The sequence below is a fragment of the Bufo gargarizans genome, chromosome 1, assembly GCF_014858855.1.
Source record: "Bufo gargarizans isolate SCDJY-AF-19 chromosome 1, ASM1485885v1, whole genome shotgun sequence".
Classification (NCBI taxonomy): Eukaryota; Metazoa; Chordata; class Amphibia; order Anura; family Bufonidae; genus Bufo; species Bufo gargarizans.
The window spans coordinates 180,038,700-180,055,582 of NC_058080.1; the positions used below are offsets into that span (position 1 = coordinate 180,038,700).

General features: G+C 41.2%; 1 protein-coding gene across 1 annotated transcript in view; it reads right to left on the reverse strand.

The window, feature by feature from the left end:
* Positions 1-223: 223 nt before the first annotated feature.
* Positions 224-16,883, reverse strand: part of FHIP1A (FHF complex subunit HOOK interacting protein 1A) — a 305,889-nt gene continuing 289,229 nt past the window's right edge. The window contains exons 11-13 of the mRNA XM_044300356.1: positions 16,251-16,429; positions 10,501-10,639; positions 224-2,488 (exon numbers count right to left, since the gene is read on the reverse strand). Of these exons, the coding sequence (XP_044156291.1) occupies positions 2,283-2,488; positions 10,501-10,639; positions 16,251-16,429 (524 nt within the window). The 3' untranslated portion in view covers positions 224-2,282. The remainder of the gene's footprint in view (positions 2,489-10,500; positions 10,640-16,250; positions 16,430-16,883) is intronic.

Consider the following 16,883-nt stretch of genomic DNA (forward strand, 5'->3'; position numbering starts at 1 on the left):
TGGTATAGAGATATACAGCGGTTCTTGACAGAAATCTATTGATATATACAATTAAGGCAATTTTTTCATTGAACAACAAAACGTGTTGCACAATTTTACAATTTATAATAGTCCAAAAAAGCTAATTTTGAAATGAAAGTATAACTCAGCATCAAAGGAGCTAAAAAAATAGCCATTTTAATAATGCAGCTAGTTTTTTTTTACTTTTACCTTTTTCCATTTACTACTCAACGTCTTTCCCAAGCTTCCTCCATTTTAGTATACAGATAGCACATAATACATTAGCTTTCTCTTCCCTGCCTGTTTTCAGTTTGGAAGCTGCTTTAAAAATGTGTACTCTTCATCTTAAGTGGTCACTCTCATTTTGACAAACTTTGCATAAATCAGTAGAACAGATGAATAACTGCAGTATGTTTTATTATAGAAAAATTTGCCCCTCCTAAACTAACATTGTTTTCTTGTTCACTGCATGATTAGATTACATACTGCCCATAGAAGTCTATGGAGAGGGGAGGGGTGAGGAGGAGTGAACTGCAATGAGAGAGAAGAGATATAAAAAATCTTGTTTAAAGGAGAAAAAGGCATTGTATATTATATATATATTATCTTAAAAATACATTACAAATTTAGCGATGGCGGCACACATCACTGCTGAGGTCATTGATTGGCCTCCAATACAGTGGGGAGAAGGTAGCTTGGCGTTGGAACCGAACGACCGGTGACTTTTTTTTTAGTTTTTTTTTTTAGCTCAGACCTAAACTATGGCAGCATATAAATAGTTTTTTTATACAAATATACTGAGTAAATAGAAAGCTATATGTCCCCAAGCTCAGCATCTCCTTCTTGACTGTAAATGGCAACATTTCTTGTAACTACTAGAGAGGCCCTGTAGATGCTTCCAAAGTTATACATGAAGGTAAAAGAAACAGACTAAGTACAGCATACAGTGAGTCAGCAAGTGAGAAAAGGCCCCCAACACAGCACAGTATTCTGGTCTTGCTGTTAGGAATATATTTTTATAGATTACTATGTGCATGAGATCATAGTGTTCCCATATCAGAACCATGTTTAGTGGTCTGCTACATCCAATCCACAACTGATGCTCTTCAAAACAGGGAAGCGAATTGCAGATTGGTTTGTGTTACTCTAGTCATACAGAGTATTTATGAACATGCTTGGGAAAGTGCGGCACATTCTTTAGAGGCACATAATTGATTGTAAATGCAAGTTCCATCAGATATATCAGACATTCCCCTCGCACGTGTTCATTCTCTCTAGATTATGGATTCACACAAGTTACTTAAACACTTGAGTCTTCTGTGGAAATGTGATTTCAAACTGCCTTGATTTGGAACTAATTTGGAGTACTATAGTATTTTTATAATATCATGTAGTTTACTTTTAGATGGTTCTATAATTTGTAATAAATATTGTAAATCTAATATAGCATGTACAGTTCTAACTTCATAATGGTAATTGTTAGAAATTGTACATGGACAGCAGTCACGCCATGATTAGCACTGTGGACTAACTGTTCTATTTAGAGCATTATGTGGTCTAGAAGTTTAGCAAAATGAAGTACAAGATATACAACCTCTTTAAAGGTTTTATCTCATAACAACACCTATTAGCACATATGGACATTGTAGTAGGTCCTCCTCACCCCACTAAGGACCCACAACAGAGAGCCATTCTATGACAGTGGCTCCCATTCTGGTGGACTCAAACCATCCTTGTATTAATAGAATGGCCACCATGTAATACTACATTTCTCCTGTAGCAGCCATCTGGATGGAAGTACCAGCTGTTTGTGCTTCCATATTAAAAGGGGTTGTCTCTGATACGGCAACCTCTGTAAGGCTATGTTTATATCTGCATTGGAGTCTCTGATCCACATTAGCTATTTTTCTCATGAAAATGACAAGACAACTCCTCGGAATCTGAGGATCCCACACACTGTTGTGACTTTGGTTGTAAATGGAGGCCACAACATAGATGTGAACGGTGTCTAAATAGTTAATAAAGCACAGAGGCATAGACCATTACAATATGAGAATATGACCCATTAATAGTAAACCCACATAGGAGGTACAAGCACCACAGTAACCAGGACTAAAAACAAGCCCATTTTCTATCAAGTATTACAGGAAGTAGTAAAAAGTGTCTTAAGATGTATCACAATACCATAATAGCGCTAAGAAAATAGATCTTCTTTGTTTAAAACAAAAACTAACATAAAACCTGTAAAGTGATACTTAAAATCTACATAAAATACTAAAGTGCTAAAAACAATCGCCGATCACATAATATAACACAGAATGTTGTTGAGACAGAGCTGCAAGTTCTTTTAAGAATTCCGGAAATATGGCTGCTGCAAGCAAAGCATTTCTAACGCGAGTAGAGACTGTAGAAAGCGGGGACGTCAGCTTATTTTTCTGTACTCCAGCATGTAAACTCACTTCTTTGTCTCCAGTCCCTGGTATGTTATCTGTCAAAAAAATAGTAACAGTTATAAGACTAATTGCATCATATTACATGTAACTCATAAAGCATTTGTGTGTAAAAATTGAAAATCAAAATTACAAATTAAATTTAATGTTATGACCGACCATATGACCCCAGACAGATTAATGTGCTAATTTACACCTGTTATCTTAAAGGGATTGGCCACTTTCTGGTTATTATTGACCAATGTGTTTGTAAAATGATTACATGGCACTTACTAGTATAGCCTTTGTTGAAATTCTGCACCATTTTCTATATTTCATGAGTTATGCTCCCTCGTTTACAGAGTCTTTTGCGCTGTCCACACAGAAGTCCTGTTCATAAAATGGCTGCTGATGGAGGGTCATGTGACCAGGCAGCTCACCTCCATGTGATGTCTTCTCCACACTGTTCCTGCACTAAACTCCCAGCAGAACAAGTACAGATGGCAGGTGCAGTGTATTGGATTGAAGGAGACATCACGAGGAGATGATTTGGATGTCTCCATCAGTGGCCATCTTATGGACAAGACCTCAAGACAAAAGACTTTGTAAACAAGGGGACATACCTTAGGAAATATAGAAAATGGTGCAGAATATCAACAAAAGCTATATTAGTAAGTGCTGTATTATCATGTCACAAACATATAGGTCAACAGTAACCATAAAGTGGCCAACCCATTTAATTCTACTCTGAGGGTTCTGCTACACAGGGAGATTTATGGAACAAAATGAGTGTCAATCGATAATATGGCAAGTTGATTGGCGCTCATTTAGCTCCATTTACATGGAGCAATCATCAGCACTGTCTATGGCCGAATGACCATAATATTATAGTTCGGGGACATACCATTTCATTATCGTCAGCAGCACATCCACCATCTACATTGGGCAGCGTGTTGCCAACAAGCAAGGATATTTAATGCTGCATACAAATTGTGAACACTGTTACTGAAAGTAAACATACAGTGCTAACATTTATAGGAATGTCAGTAGAATGACTTGTAGATGACTTCCTCAATGTGTTAAATAAACAACACTGCATTATACTGGTGGATAAATGTACTAGGCAGCATAAAGCTTATCCATACCTAGTCACCTTAGACAGTACTCTAGGCCACTACTACATGACAGAATTTAAGAAATGTAATCAGGTAATAAGGAGTGTGAGACAGTGACAGGTCTCACTCAGGTTAGAGGCAAGGAAGGGGTGGATAGTTCGGTCCACACCCCTGTTCCACCACAGGTGAGAGAAGCTGGAGGTAATCAGCCTAGCACAAAGCACCTCTCAGAGTGTCAGAAAGGGGGGAGTGTGGTACCTGGAGGCTCTGTCTGTGTGGTCTCAGCTGGGCAAGGCTGAGGGACCACAAAGCTGGGCGATAGCCTGGAGTTGGGGGACACAGCAACGCCTGGGAGGGTCGCAGGGCCATAGTCAGGCAGACTACTGAGCCCCAATCCCCCACAAGAAATACTGAACTGGAGACAGTGGGCGTACTGTGCTCTGTACAGCCAGGAGGCTGTGGGACATTGGCTGACAAAGCCGCACGAGTTCACAGGGTGTGAACTGGGACCTAGGTGAGTCAGGAAACTTTATGTTTAGTTAGAGCCTGGACGGGCGAGTGTTTATTATTTTGTCATTTTATTGTTGCTGGTGTTGAACAATAAATACACTGTTTGGACCTGAAACTTGGTGTCCTAAAGGCGTATCTGTGAGAATGACCCCCGGAGAAGAGCTAACCCCCACAGGAGGTTGTTTCTTATGCCCTGTGCCTGAAATACTTTGCTTATGCCCAACCAATATGGCTACACTTCCTGTCAAAAATGTCTGTAGCAACACAGTAAAAAGCCAGTAGTTCTGTAAACATAATTTTTTAGTTGTGATGATTCTTAAATTGCTCATTTGTCTAGATATTACTGTCGCAAGCTTGTTATGGTGCCCCCTGGAGTTCTTTTGATTTCCTCTCAAAATATCCATCTAATGTGTCCAATGTTAGAGAGAACAAGCTGCTTTTAGTGCACCAATGGCTGGCCTGTACAATACCCTCCCAACCCCAACATGTACAAGAAGATGCTGGCAATGGGATTGTGCTACTGGACATGTATGTTCACCACCACTGGACCTATAAAAGGAATGAAAAAAAGCACCAGGCGGCATCATAACATGTACAGAATGTATCAGCATTATCTAGGAATATGATCCTTTGTTTTACGTTATTCTAGTTGAAGAAAATGTTTTGTGTGTTCTAACAAAAAAATGCAATATTTAATTGAGGGACAACCTTATTAAGCTGGGGTAGGGCGTCTGGCTATGTGCATTCTATGTCAAAATACAAATACCTTTATTTATTTTTTATTATTGTAAATGTTTTTTTTCAAGATGTGCACAGTATATTTTTGCAATGTCTACAAAACACAGGATATCTTTCAGACTCGTATCACACACATTACAGGTTAAGAAGGACAACAAAAAACATTTTGATACCATTCCTGTAGAAATGTAGTTATTTATCCTTTGACTTGATCTCAGAGACATAGATAGTGAATATAGAAAATGAGAGAGAATGTGTTTCAGGCATGTCAGTAGCATTAGCATGACATAGAATATACATAGCCAGAAGCGCCACCCCCGCTTAATAGGGTTGTCCCACGATTAAATATTGCATTTCTCTGTTAGAATACACAAAACATGGGGAGCGGGGGAGGGTGTTTAATTTTGCAATGGGACGGGACATAGAATAATTCTTTATAATGTGAACAGAAAGACAAGATTACCTTCATGTCATCATTATATGAATCCTGAGATAATGTAAATCTAATCTGAAAAATATATATAAAGCTACAAAGTACTATATGAATGCCATTCTGTCTGACAGAAAAACCAATATATATACATTAACAAAAGTTTCAGTAGACTGATAGGAAAGTGCACAGGTTACGCAAGTAAACCTCATTCATACTTCAGTGTTCCACGGACGTGTTCTGTACATGTTCTCCACGGACAGCACGTGTCCCCATTTATTTTAATGTGTGTATTCACATATCAGTGTTTTAGCATGGTCCGTGGGTCAGTGTTTTTAGCACGGATGCATGCTCTATTTTGTCCGTGTTCACAGATCCATAACGTCCATTATAGTCTATGGGTCCGTGAAAACCACAGAGACAACACGGATTCCATCCGTGTTGCATCCGTGTTTCACAGATCATCAATAAGAGATGCTTGAAAAATTATTTTTCAGCTGTTTAGTGTCAGTGAAACAGCGATGCAAAACGGACATCAAAAAAAGGACACATGGACCCAACACAGATCCTTCACGGACAGCTTCACGGATGCATCACTGGCCACCTGCTTACGGATTTGAGCACGGACGGGTGAATGAGGCTTAATGCAGAGCTCTGCTGAAGATCAGAAAAGTCAGAAAGTTCTGGAGCTCCTGCTATGCCTAGTGTTGTAGGACTATAAGATTTATATTCTGATTACTTATGCATTGCTAGCACAAGGAATCTTGCAGTTCAAGAAGTGTGGAGAACTGGCAGAGAGTTACAAGACAGCTATAACCTGCAAACCAGGCATTTGTCAAAGATATGGAGCTAGTCTGGGAAGGAAAGATACTGCAGAAGGTAATCACTGCACAGCAAAATGACATAATAATAATAACAGCAGCAATAACTACAACATGTGATGTCTGGAATAATAAAGAAGCCCCTGCCTGTCTGAATGCAAATGTAGCTCCAGACCTGCACTCAAACAGAGAAGGCTTCATTCTGTCAACCCCAGTAAATGTGATAAGATATGCTAACATATACTGTAATGTATTTTTCTATGCAAAATCATCCTTATTTAAAGGGGTTGTCTCTAGTGTTGATCGAGCACAAAAGTGCTCGGGTGCTCTGGAAGTCAATGGGAGAACCCGAGCATTAAACCAGGCACTCCCTGCTCTGAAGAGGCGAGGGAGTCTGTTTCACAGGAATAGGTCAGAAATTGATGGAAACACCACTGAGATGGTTCGGGAACAGCATGGGGAGGATGGCTGGATGGATCTTGGACTCCCAGGTCGCTGCTGGGAACGATGTTGTCCGAGTAGTACGCCACTTTCTTTCCTGTATATTTACTTGTATATAAAGTGCAAGTGCTGCCAAAAATTAAAAGGAAGAGGCACTCCAATACAACCTGTATATCACTTAAAGGAGGGCCTTATTCACATTGTGGTACATTTGGTAAGGTAGTGGGACTCCTACACTCAAAGCCTATACACTAAGTGAAAGGGCTGCCAAAAATTACAAGGAACCAATACTCCAATACACCCTTTATTACACATAAAGGAGGGCATCATACAGACCCTTGAAAAATTATGATTGATGGCCTGCTGGTGACCCTCAAAAACATTGGGAGCAAGGGCCTGCTGGTGACCCTCTAAAACATTAGGGGCGAGGGACTGCTGCTGATTTGACCCTCTAAAACATTAGGGGCGAGGGCCTGCTGCTGATCTGACCATCTAAAATATTATCGGCGAGGGCCTGCTGGTGACCCTTTAAAACATTAAGAAAAACCAATAAAAATGTATTATGACTAAAACATTAGGGGTGTGGGTCTGCTGCTGAGCTGACCCTCTAAAACATTAGGAGCAAGGGCAGCCTAATAAGCATGTTGATATGATGGAGGAGGTGGAGGACGAGAAAAGGAAGATTGAACCATATACCCTTTTAGTGTATTCAATACACCATACACCAGGGCACGGGTGATGTTACAGGACACATGCTGGTGTAAGGCGGGGACGGCACACCGGGAAACTGAGGGGACTGAGTAACAAGGGATAGCCGCCGCCATCAGGCTGCGGAAAGCCTCAGTGTCCACAAGCCTAAATGGCAACATTTTCAGGGCCAGAAATTTGGAAAGGTACGCATTTAGTGCTATGGCCTGTGGGTGGGTGGCTAGGTATTTGCGCTTTCATTTAAAGTCCTGGGGTATGGACATCTGTATGCTGCGCTGGGACACAAAAGTGGATGTGCTAGCTGATGGTGCTTGCGAAGGTCCAGGTGCAGGGTGGGAGGCATCCGGGCCTGCATCTTGGACAGGGGATTGGCCAGCACGTAACACAGGGGAAGAGGAGGCAGTGGTGTGACCCTCAGACACTGATTGTGGACCTAGGCGTTCGGCCTACCTATTAGGGTGCTTTGATGACATGTGGCGGATCATGCTGGTGGTGATGAGGTTGCAAGTGTTCACGCCCCTGCTCATTTTGGTACGGCACAGGTTGCAAATGACAATTTTTTTATCGTCCACACTTTCCTCAAAAAAACGCCAGACTGCGGAACACCTACCCCTAGGCAAGGGAGATTGCCGCAAGGGGGTGCTCCAGGGAACAGTTGCGAGCCTGTTTGGTGTGGCCCGCTTCTCCTTTTTGCCACCACACTGCCCCTTCCCCCTCTGAACTGCTGTCCTCGCTCGGCTTGCCACCTTCCCAGGTTGGGTCAGTGATTTCATCGTCCACCACCTTCTCTTCCACTTCCTCACTCTGGTTATCCTCCTGACTTGTTGACCTAACAAGAACCTCACTTATTGACAACTGTGTCTCACCCTTATCATCAACCTCTTGAGACACTAATTGCCGTTGACTTATTGGCAACTGTGTCTCATCATTATCATCCACCTCGTGAAACACTAATTGCCGTTCCCCACTGTCATCTTCTTCTGACTGTGGATGCTCAAGAGTTTGGGAATCAGTGCACAAGATCTCCTCATGTCCCTCTTCAAGCGGGTTTGTCGAGAGGCCCAAATCAAGGAATGACGCTGAAAAGAGCTCCTCGGAATATCCGAGTGTGGGATCAATTGTTTGCCAAGACTCTCCATGGTGGGAGGAAGGAGGATCAGAGTGAGGATTCTGTTGACCAGACTCTTGACTACTGAGACTGGACTTTGTGCAAGACAGGGTGGTGCTTAACCGACTGAAGCATTATCTGCTGCAATCCAACCGACCACCTGGTTTTACTGGTGTAACTTCAAGAGTGGTGTCCTGCGCCGCCCTGCAAACTGGGACATGAAGCTATTTATCGTGGATGAGTGTGTTTCTTGTGCTCTGGCAGCAGGCACAGTTTCACTGCGCCCAGGGCCACGGCCTCTGTGTGCACCATCAGCAGCACGGCCACTTCCCCTTCCCTTACTGCTTTCCTTGAGCATAATAAATGGTATATATGCTTGCAAGCATGTCACACGTACAGTAGCGCAGGTTTTGTAAGTGTATGCGCTGAATGTCACAGATATTTAGGATGCGCAAAAGTTATAAGATAAGATAAGATGCCTTTATTGTCGCTGTACAATACAATGAAATGCTGTTTGGAGCAATCCTAGATGCCATGGACAGAGGAACAAGAACTAACATTTAAACTAAAGCATTACACTAGAAAAAAACAACAAAAAACATTGCACTAGAAGGCATTACTATTCACAGCATATATATAGCAAGAGCAAAGTAGGAAGTGCTTATGAGTATATATACACACTGATTCAGACACCACTGCAGAGATCATCATGGGTTCATGAATGCAGCAGCCACTTTCAGTCTGTGGTAGTTTCTATCCTAGGAAGGGGCAATAATCTCTGAGCATTTAGGAGACTGATTGCTTTGGGGTAAAAGCTGTTCTTCAGCCTAGTGGTGCGGGCATGTAGGGCTCTAAGACGCCTACCAGAGGGTAGGGGAGTGAAAAGGCTGTGGCCGGGGTGAGTTGGATCCCAGCAGATAATTTTTGCCCTGTTGCTGCAGCGAGCAGTGAAGATGTCATCCAGTGATGGTAACTGAGTACTAGTGATTCTGCCACCCATTCTGATGATGCGCTTTTGAGGGTCTTCTTGTCCTCAGAAGAGCAGCCGGAGTACCAGGAGATGTAGTGCTGGTGTTGTCCCTGTCACCAGCAGCGAAAAAAATTGCACTGAATGTCGCAGATATTTAGGATGCGCAAACGTTATACAGGAGATGTAGCGCAGGTAATGTCGCTGTCACCAGCAGTAAAAAAATTAGACTGAATGTCACAGATATTTAGGATGCGCAAACGTTAAACAGGAGATGTAGCGCATGTAATGTCGCTGTCACCAGTGGCCAAACAATTGCGCTGAATGTCACAGATATTTAGGATGCGCTAATGTAACACAACAGATGTAGCAAAGGTTGTGTCACTGTCAGCAGCGGCCAAACAATTGCACGCAATTTAGCGCAGGTTTCGCTAATAATATATATTGCAGCCTTAAAAGGACTTTTGGGTGTCTAACACCATTAAACACTAAACAATAGCAGCCAACAAACGTGGGGGGAGGAGACTCGAGCATCGCGCTCGAGCACTCGAGTGAAAATGGTGTTCGGCTGAACATGCTTGGCCAACACTAGTTGTCTCACTTCAGCAAATTCCTTCCATATTGTCTCCTTTGCTGGCTTGATAAATTTTTCCATCGCCTTATACACTGGTCATATCCAGGGGTTACGGCCACGGCTGCAGCGTGGATACAAGGTGCCCGGGATGAGAGCTGCTGTACATGCGTGCTATGTGAACTCCCACGTTCCCAGCCATCAGAGAGGCCGGCGCTTTTTCTTATAGTGTGCAAGTACGGCCACTGATGCTGGATTGCAGGGTGGTCATCACCCCTGGATACAAGCAGTGTATAATGTGATGAAAAATGAATGAAGCCAGCAAAGGAATCAATGGACAATAACAATACATTAGTAAGTGCACTGTAGTAACTTTCTCTACATGATAAATGCAATTTGCTGAAGTCAGACAACCTCTTTTATGGGGGGAGGGGGGGGCTATAAATTACACATGTAGACATTACAGTGATATTATAAAATATATGTATTTTCATACTGAAATCTATGATGGTAGATAAAGAATATTTCCACCACTAGATGGCACTGTATAACATATTTGTATAGTGCCATAACTTTACATGGCACTGTACAATTTGGTAGACCCCATACTATTATTACATACCCCAGGTGAACATATGATTACCCACTATTATGCCGCATACCTTTGGTTAACACATCTGTCAATTCCTGGCTCATGTTCACACGAGCCAGCAGGTATTGTTGAGCTTCAGCCAGTAGCACGGGAAAATTTTTCTCTCCAGAAGCAAATTGTTCAATTTTATGTTTGACAGAGGCCAGAACCTGCAAATGAAGAGGGAAAATGTATGTCATTTATGGTTTTCTTTGCCGAAATTACTTTTCTCCTCAGATGTTTAGAAATGGGGTTGAGTTGATTTCATGAGTTGATGAATGAGCCATTTCACAACAAATAGCCGCCAAAGTCCCAGAAGAGACTGAGCCCGGAGCAGCTGAGGAAGCAAGTGTCTGTGTCATGATGAAGTCGCTAATATAACTGGCAGCCTACTTGACATCCTGAGCCCTGAGACTAAATAATCATTGGAATTCAGCTCTACTGCCTCAGCTAAAAACCTTAGCAAACCTAAGTTGAGGGCATAATGCCAGGCATGTTGGGGGATTTTTACCATTTACAATAATACCTGATATGATTTATTTCTTAGCCAGAAATCACTAGAAAGTCTATAGGAAAATGGCAAAACTGGAAGAGTATACTTTCTATATGTCACCCATGATAAACGCTATGCAGACAACCCTGACGTGGCGATATGTCAATGATACTGCAGCCACGAATTTTATTTAATACAATAGCTATGATGAAATTATATAGCATCGTGAATGCCAGAGGCCACTACAAATGTCAGCTAACACTTTAAGTATATCTTTATATATACAGTATTGTGGCCTTCACTCCTAAACTGCTATGAGTGCAATGTAATGACTTTTATTTGCAGAAAATGAGGGGTATTTATCATAGACCAGCATTTTCCAACAGTCTATGATATCCCCTGCACTGCTGGGCATGTGTCTAATTTATGGCAAAGCTTAGGCCTCGTCATAAATATGGCGAATCTTCTGGCAGGCAGTGCACCTAAACAGAAATCTACAGAAACTCTGAGCTGCTGTAAATTGGTCTCCATTTACACCAGAAAACTGGCCTAAATCTTCCGGGGCCCTTTGGCCTCACCATGCCCCCTTTAAGGAAAATGGCAATGGCGGCATAGAAAATTTTCTTGAATTGGGGTTTACAACTTTTTTCATCCAAAAAAGTGCCATGGGGGGAAAAAATAAATTCCTCCCAATGTGTATACATCAACAATTTCACTGCCTGATGACAAATGTTAGACTTTATCACACGTGCAGACTGATAGTTGAACCTTCCCCTGTCAGTTAAATGGGTTATTAAAAATGAGCCAAAAATGATAACATAGAAGCGATGCTCACCACTGCTTCCATCGGTCATCCCTGCGGGGCTTGGTTTATTTGGCGGCAGTGATGTGGTTACTGGCATCAGCAGTATACGGAACAACACCATTGAGTCCAGGGATTTGCTGGACTAAATGTAGTATACAGGCATGTCATTGCTGCAGCCAAGAAAACATAGCCCAGCTAGGAGGACTAGAGTGGTGGCACTGGAGGCAGTGAGGGATTAAACTGGTCAGTATAGCTTCATTTATAATTTTCCATAATTCTTGGCTCAACTGCCCTGTTATATAGCATTGTATTCAGTGATGTGAATACATTTTTACTAACTTTCTATGACTTATACAGAAGCTGCCCTTACCAAAGTCTTAAATGATCTCTTGACAGGTAAATGCAGTGGTGACTACTTTCTATTTATTCTTCTGGAGCTTTCTGTGGTATTTCACACTGTAGCCTGCGAACTCCATGTTTTACTCTGTTGGCCTTCAAGACACTAATCTTTCTTGGCTTTCATCCTATCTCTCTTTAAGTGTATTGTTCACTGGCTCTACTTCTCCTTTTCCTTTTGCTGTTGGGTTCCTTAGGGTTCAGTCTTAGGTCATCTCTCTTCTCCAGTTAGCTCTTATCAGGCAAACTATCAGTAGATTTGTTTTTTTAATACCATCTGTATGCTTATGACACCCGATTATATTTCTTAGCTTGTAAAATCACCCCTGCTGTGCTACACAACACCACTGACTGTCCGGGCAGCTGTCTATAACATCAAGCCCCCTCTATCTGAAACTGAATCTTTTAAAAACTGAAATCCTTGTATTTTTTCATCTACTAACCTTCTAACCTGCCTAAACCTAATCTTAGTGTGTGGCACTACCATAACTCCTAGGCAGCACATTGTCTTGGAGTTATATTTAAGGCTAATCTTTCCTTCACCCCTATATTCAATAACTTGCCCACGCATGACGCCTGTATCTCAAAAACATCTTTATAAACTGCCTTGTAATTACTGTGGAAACTACAAAAACTCATTGTTGCCCTGATCGATTCCAATCTTGATTACTGTAACTCATTACTAATTGATCTTCCCCTTACTAAACTTTCTCCTCTCCAGTCTATCCTGAATGCAGCAGCCAGTCTCAGCTATCTGTGTAACCACTAGTCGATGCCTCCAACGTGTGCCAGTCATTGGACTGGTTGCCCACACAGTACAGGATTCAATTTAAACTTCTCATTCTGAACCACAAAGCTCTCCACAGTGCTGAACCTCCCTTCATCTCCTTCTTAATTTTTGTCTACCACCCTACCTGTGCTGTATCTATTCTGCCAATGATTTACAAGTAAAATCCCAGACAATCAGGTTAATTCTCAACTCCCACAATTTTTGGCATCCCCCCCCCCCTCATCTTTTATATGGCCCCTGGTTGTGTCCCCATATACAACTGAAACTTGAAAAATTAGAATATCGTGCAAAAGTCAATTTATTTCAGTAATGCAACTTAAATGAATTGCATTAATGCAACTTAAAATTCGAATTTTGTGAAAAGGTTCAATATTCTAGGCTCAAAGTGTCACCCTCTAGTCAGCTAATTAATCCATACCCCCTGAGCAAAGAGTACCTGAGATTGTGACTTTGGGGCTTCATAAGCTGTAAGCCATAATCATCCAAATTATAACAAATAAAGGCTTGGAATATCTCGCTTTGCATGTAATGAGTCTATCTCATATGTTAGTTTCACCTTTTAAGTTGCATTACTGAAATAAATGAACTTTGCACGATATTCTAATTTTTTGAGTTTCACCTGTATATCATGCCTCCCCAGACCTGCTAGTGTGAACATAAAAAAAAAAAAAAAAAAAAAAAAAAAAAAGAGAGAATACCTCATCCACTTGCTCAGCACTGGTGGCACCAGGACCTGATGCTGGTCCCTCACATGCAAGTGGATGAGAGGAGTTTCTTACTTTAACCCCTGAGAGTCCATTTTATGACAGTGCATCTGTTTTTAATGGCTGTTAAAAAAAATTGTCCATTGATTTCAATTGGGTCTGTGTGATCATTAAAAAAGGGGAAAAATAAGAGGTTCTATTTTTTGACAGTCGCTATTTAATGGCTATAAAAAAAAATGGCAATTTTCCCAGTTAGTGTGCATGTAGACTACTAAATTGGTTGATGAATGTAACTAAATGGCTTATGTAATGATTCAAATTCTCAAATTAAAACTTGTAACACTGTTAATAAATAGGCAGTGGAAATGAGTGGTTATATAATAATTATGAACTCCTAGCTGATATATATACTGTATATATACAAAATGTTAGCTTTAAAGAGAACCTGTCACATTGAACATGGCATCTGAAACGTAAGTAACGTTATTGAGCAGATGGTTTTGTGGGAAAATATTCAGAATAAATTTATTTTGATTAAATTCCTGCTTGGTTTGGGGCTTTGAGGTCAAGGAGGTGGTCCTATTAGTGACTGACAGCCTTCCCTCTATGACTGTGTATACAAAGATAGCCATCAGTCACTGATAGGACCTCCTCCTTGACTTCAAAGACCAGAATGAGCAGGAATTTAAATGAATGAAAAACAAGTTATACAGAATCTTTCCTACAAAACTATATATTAATCTGCTCAGCTCCTTTTGCTTTGGGCGGATTACACTGCTCGGTGACAGGTTCACTTTAAGCAGAAATATCATTTACTAGACTGCCCTGTGCTTAAGGGACTGCGATCCATTCAAGAGTGTTTAGAAAGTCATGTCAAGAGATTCAAAGCTTTGTGCGGCTGAAGTTTACTTATTTTTCCTCTGTTCCCTTAGTGTCCATCATGAAATAAATAGAAGTGTTTTGGTGTCGATGTGTTCTAGATGTCTATCAACAGAATAGAAAGAACGCGGTGGAGGAGTAGAAAAGGAATATGCATTTAACAGAGATGTGACAAACCTTCACTGTACTTCAGATTATTTTTGTTATCACATTTTTCTCTTCCTCTGCCATCAAGCTTCAGAATAGCCATTTAAGTGCATCTGTCACTATAATTCAATTTTTCTAGATAAAAAAAACACCCTATACTTTCACTTCTTACAAATGTGGTTGCTGCTTTTTAGTAATTTATCAGTACGTCTGGTATTTTATGATATCAACAATGCAAGTCACATCAAAGCCAGAGACAGCACTACTCTTTATGCTGATTGGAATCTATGTGAAAATTACATAGGAAAGGCCCTAATGGCCCACTGATGTTCTTCGCCACTGGGTGTTGATCAGGGTAGAATAGATGTATAGGGGGCCAAAAGCAACAGTACATAGTAATGTGAGTAACCAATGGCTGGAATTACGTCTTCATAAATAAATATTTGTGGTATTTTTTGTCAGACAGGGACAACAGACTGCCATATTTCTCTTACAGCCTAATTTAATGCGCTGGATTGAAACCCATGCCTCTACCTTAAAAAAGCCACGGATTTAAACCCAGAATATAGAGGTTGTTATCCTCCCCATCTAAAGGTGGCCATACACTTTCAATCACTGTCGGCCAAAGGCTAGTTTGTTTCTCTCAAGTCTCTCATACATATGTATCCTCAGTTCAGCCAAGCATGCATATGTTCTCAATGAGAAGAGGGAAATAAGCTATATCCAGACACCCCGGCGGCAGTTTATATCTCAAAAGGATCAAGCACTTTGAAACTCAACATGTTCAATCATACTTCCCCTTGACATCATATAATGGGGGACAGTCTACATGCCCCATACACATAAGATAATCAGCAGGTCCTGCCGAAATTGACTATCTACTTTGCACTTATGTATTTGACCACTATAGAGCTGTATGCATTCATTTTAGGTTTAAAGGGAGTCTGTCACCACCAAAATTAATTTTTTAAAGTAAGTCTACCGCTAATGTAGGTGTCCTGTAAACATAACTGTAGCTTTTTTGTTAAAATATTGTCCTCTGATCCCGAGAAATACTTTTTTTTATTTTTCTGCAAATAAGGTTTTCAGTTGCTCCGTTCAATGCACCTAACTTCTCTGCTTCATCGCTACCAGTTCTGAAACAGTTCAGGAACTATCAAACGGGGCAGGGGGCACTTGGCAGGGGTACTGTTGGAGTGCTGGTGCTCCAAGCGGAGTGGCCCTGATTTCTCAGGATTAGAGGACTTTCACAAGAAAGGTATGGTTAAGTTTTAGGGCATTTACCCTACATGGTGGTACGCTTAGTTTGAAACCAATTGCAGAGGTGACGTCTGTCGTATAAAGCTACTGAGACACATTTCTACTCTGTAGATTGTGAGAAATAAACTTAGTTGAACTGTCTTTCAAGTTTGATGTTCAAATCCCATACCCCTCTCACAAATAATGTTGGGACTGTCTTGGCACATTAGCATTCTGTAAGTGGTCGGTCCGTCACTAGGGACACCAACTTGTCATATTTATATTTGAAACTGTGTGCGAGACATCTGCTATGTGGTTTTTACTGTACCTGGTAGAGAGAGCGTACACTGGGCTGGAAGACCATGTTTGTGTTGAGTAGGAAGGATCGAATGAGAGGCTGAGGGTAGCTGGCAAGCTGTGTGATGATCCCAAGCAGCAACAAGTTGACATGCAAGGAGTTGTCAAGCATGTTCTCTAATTTTGACAAAACAACACTGATGAATGGTCCTGAGGGAAAAAAGTTAAATGTAAACATCTTAATAAACATACAGTATACATAAAACAGCCAATAAATAATATTTGGATAGCTACAGGCACTATTAATGTAAGGCAGGGATCAGCAACCACTACAACTCCCAGCATGCACTATTACTTGGCTGTTCTCAGAACTCTTATAGAAGCGAATGGAGTATGCTGGGAGTTGTAGTTTCACCATAGCTAAAGTGCCGAAGTTTGCTGACCCCTGATGTACTTTGAACACACCTATCTGTAATACACTTATAGACCATGATTACATGAAAGCTAAGCAGATCGTCACGTCAAACAAGACTGCACAAATACACAGAAGTTGTTGAGTGAACAGCAAGGTCTACACTGATTAGCTACAGACAGACCTTAGAGCATGGATGTCAAACTCATGGCCCTCCAGCTGTTGCAAAACTACAACTCCCATCATTCCCTG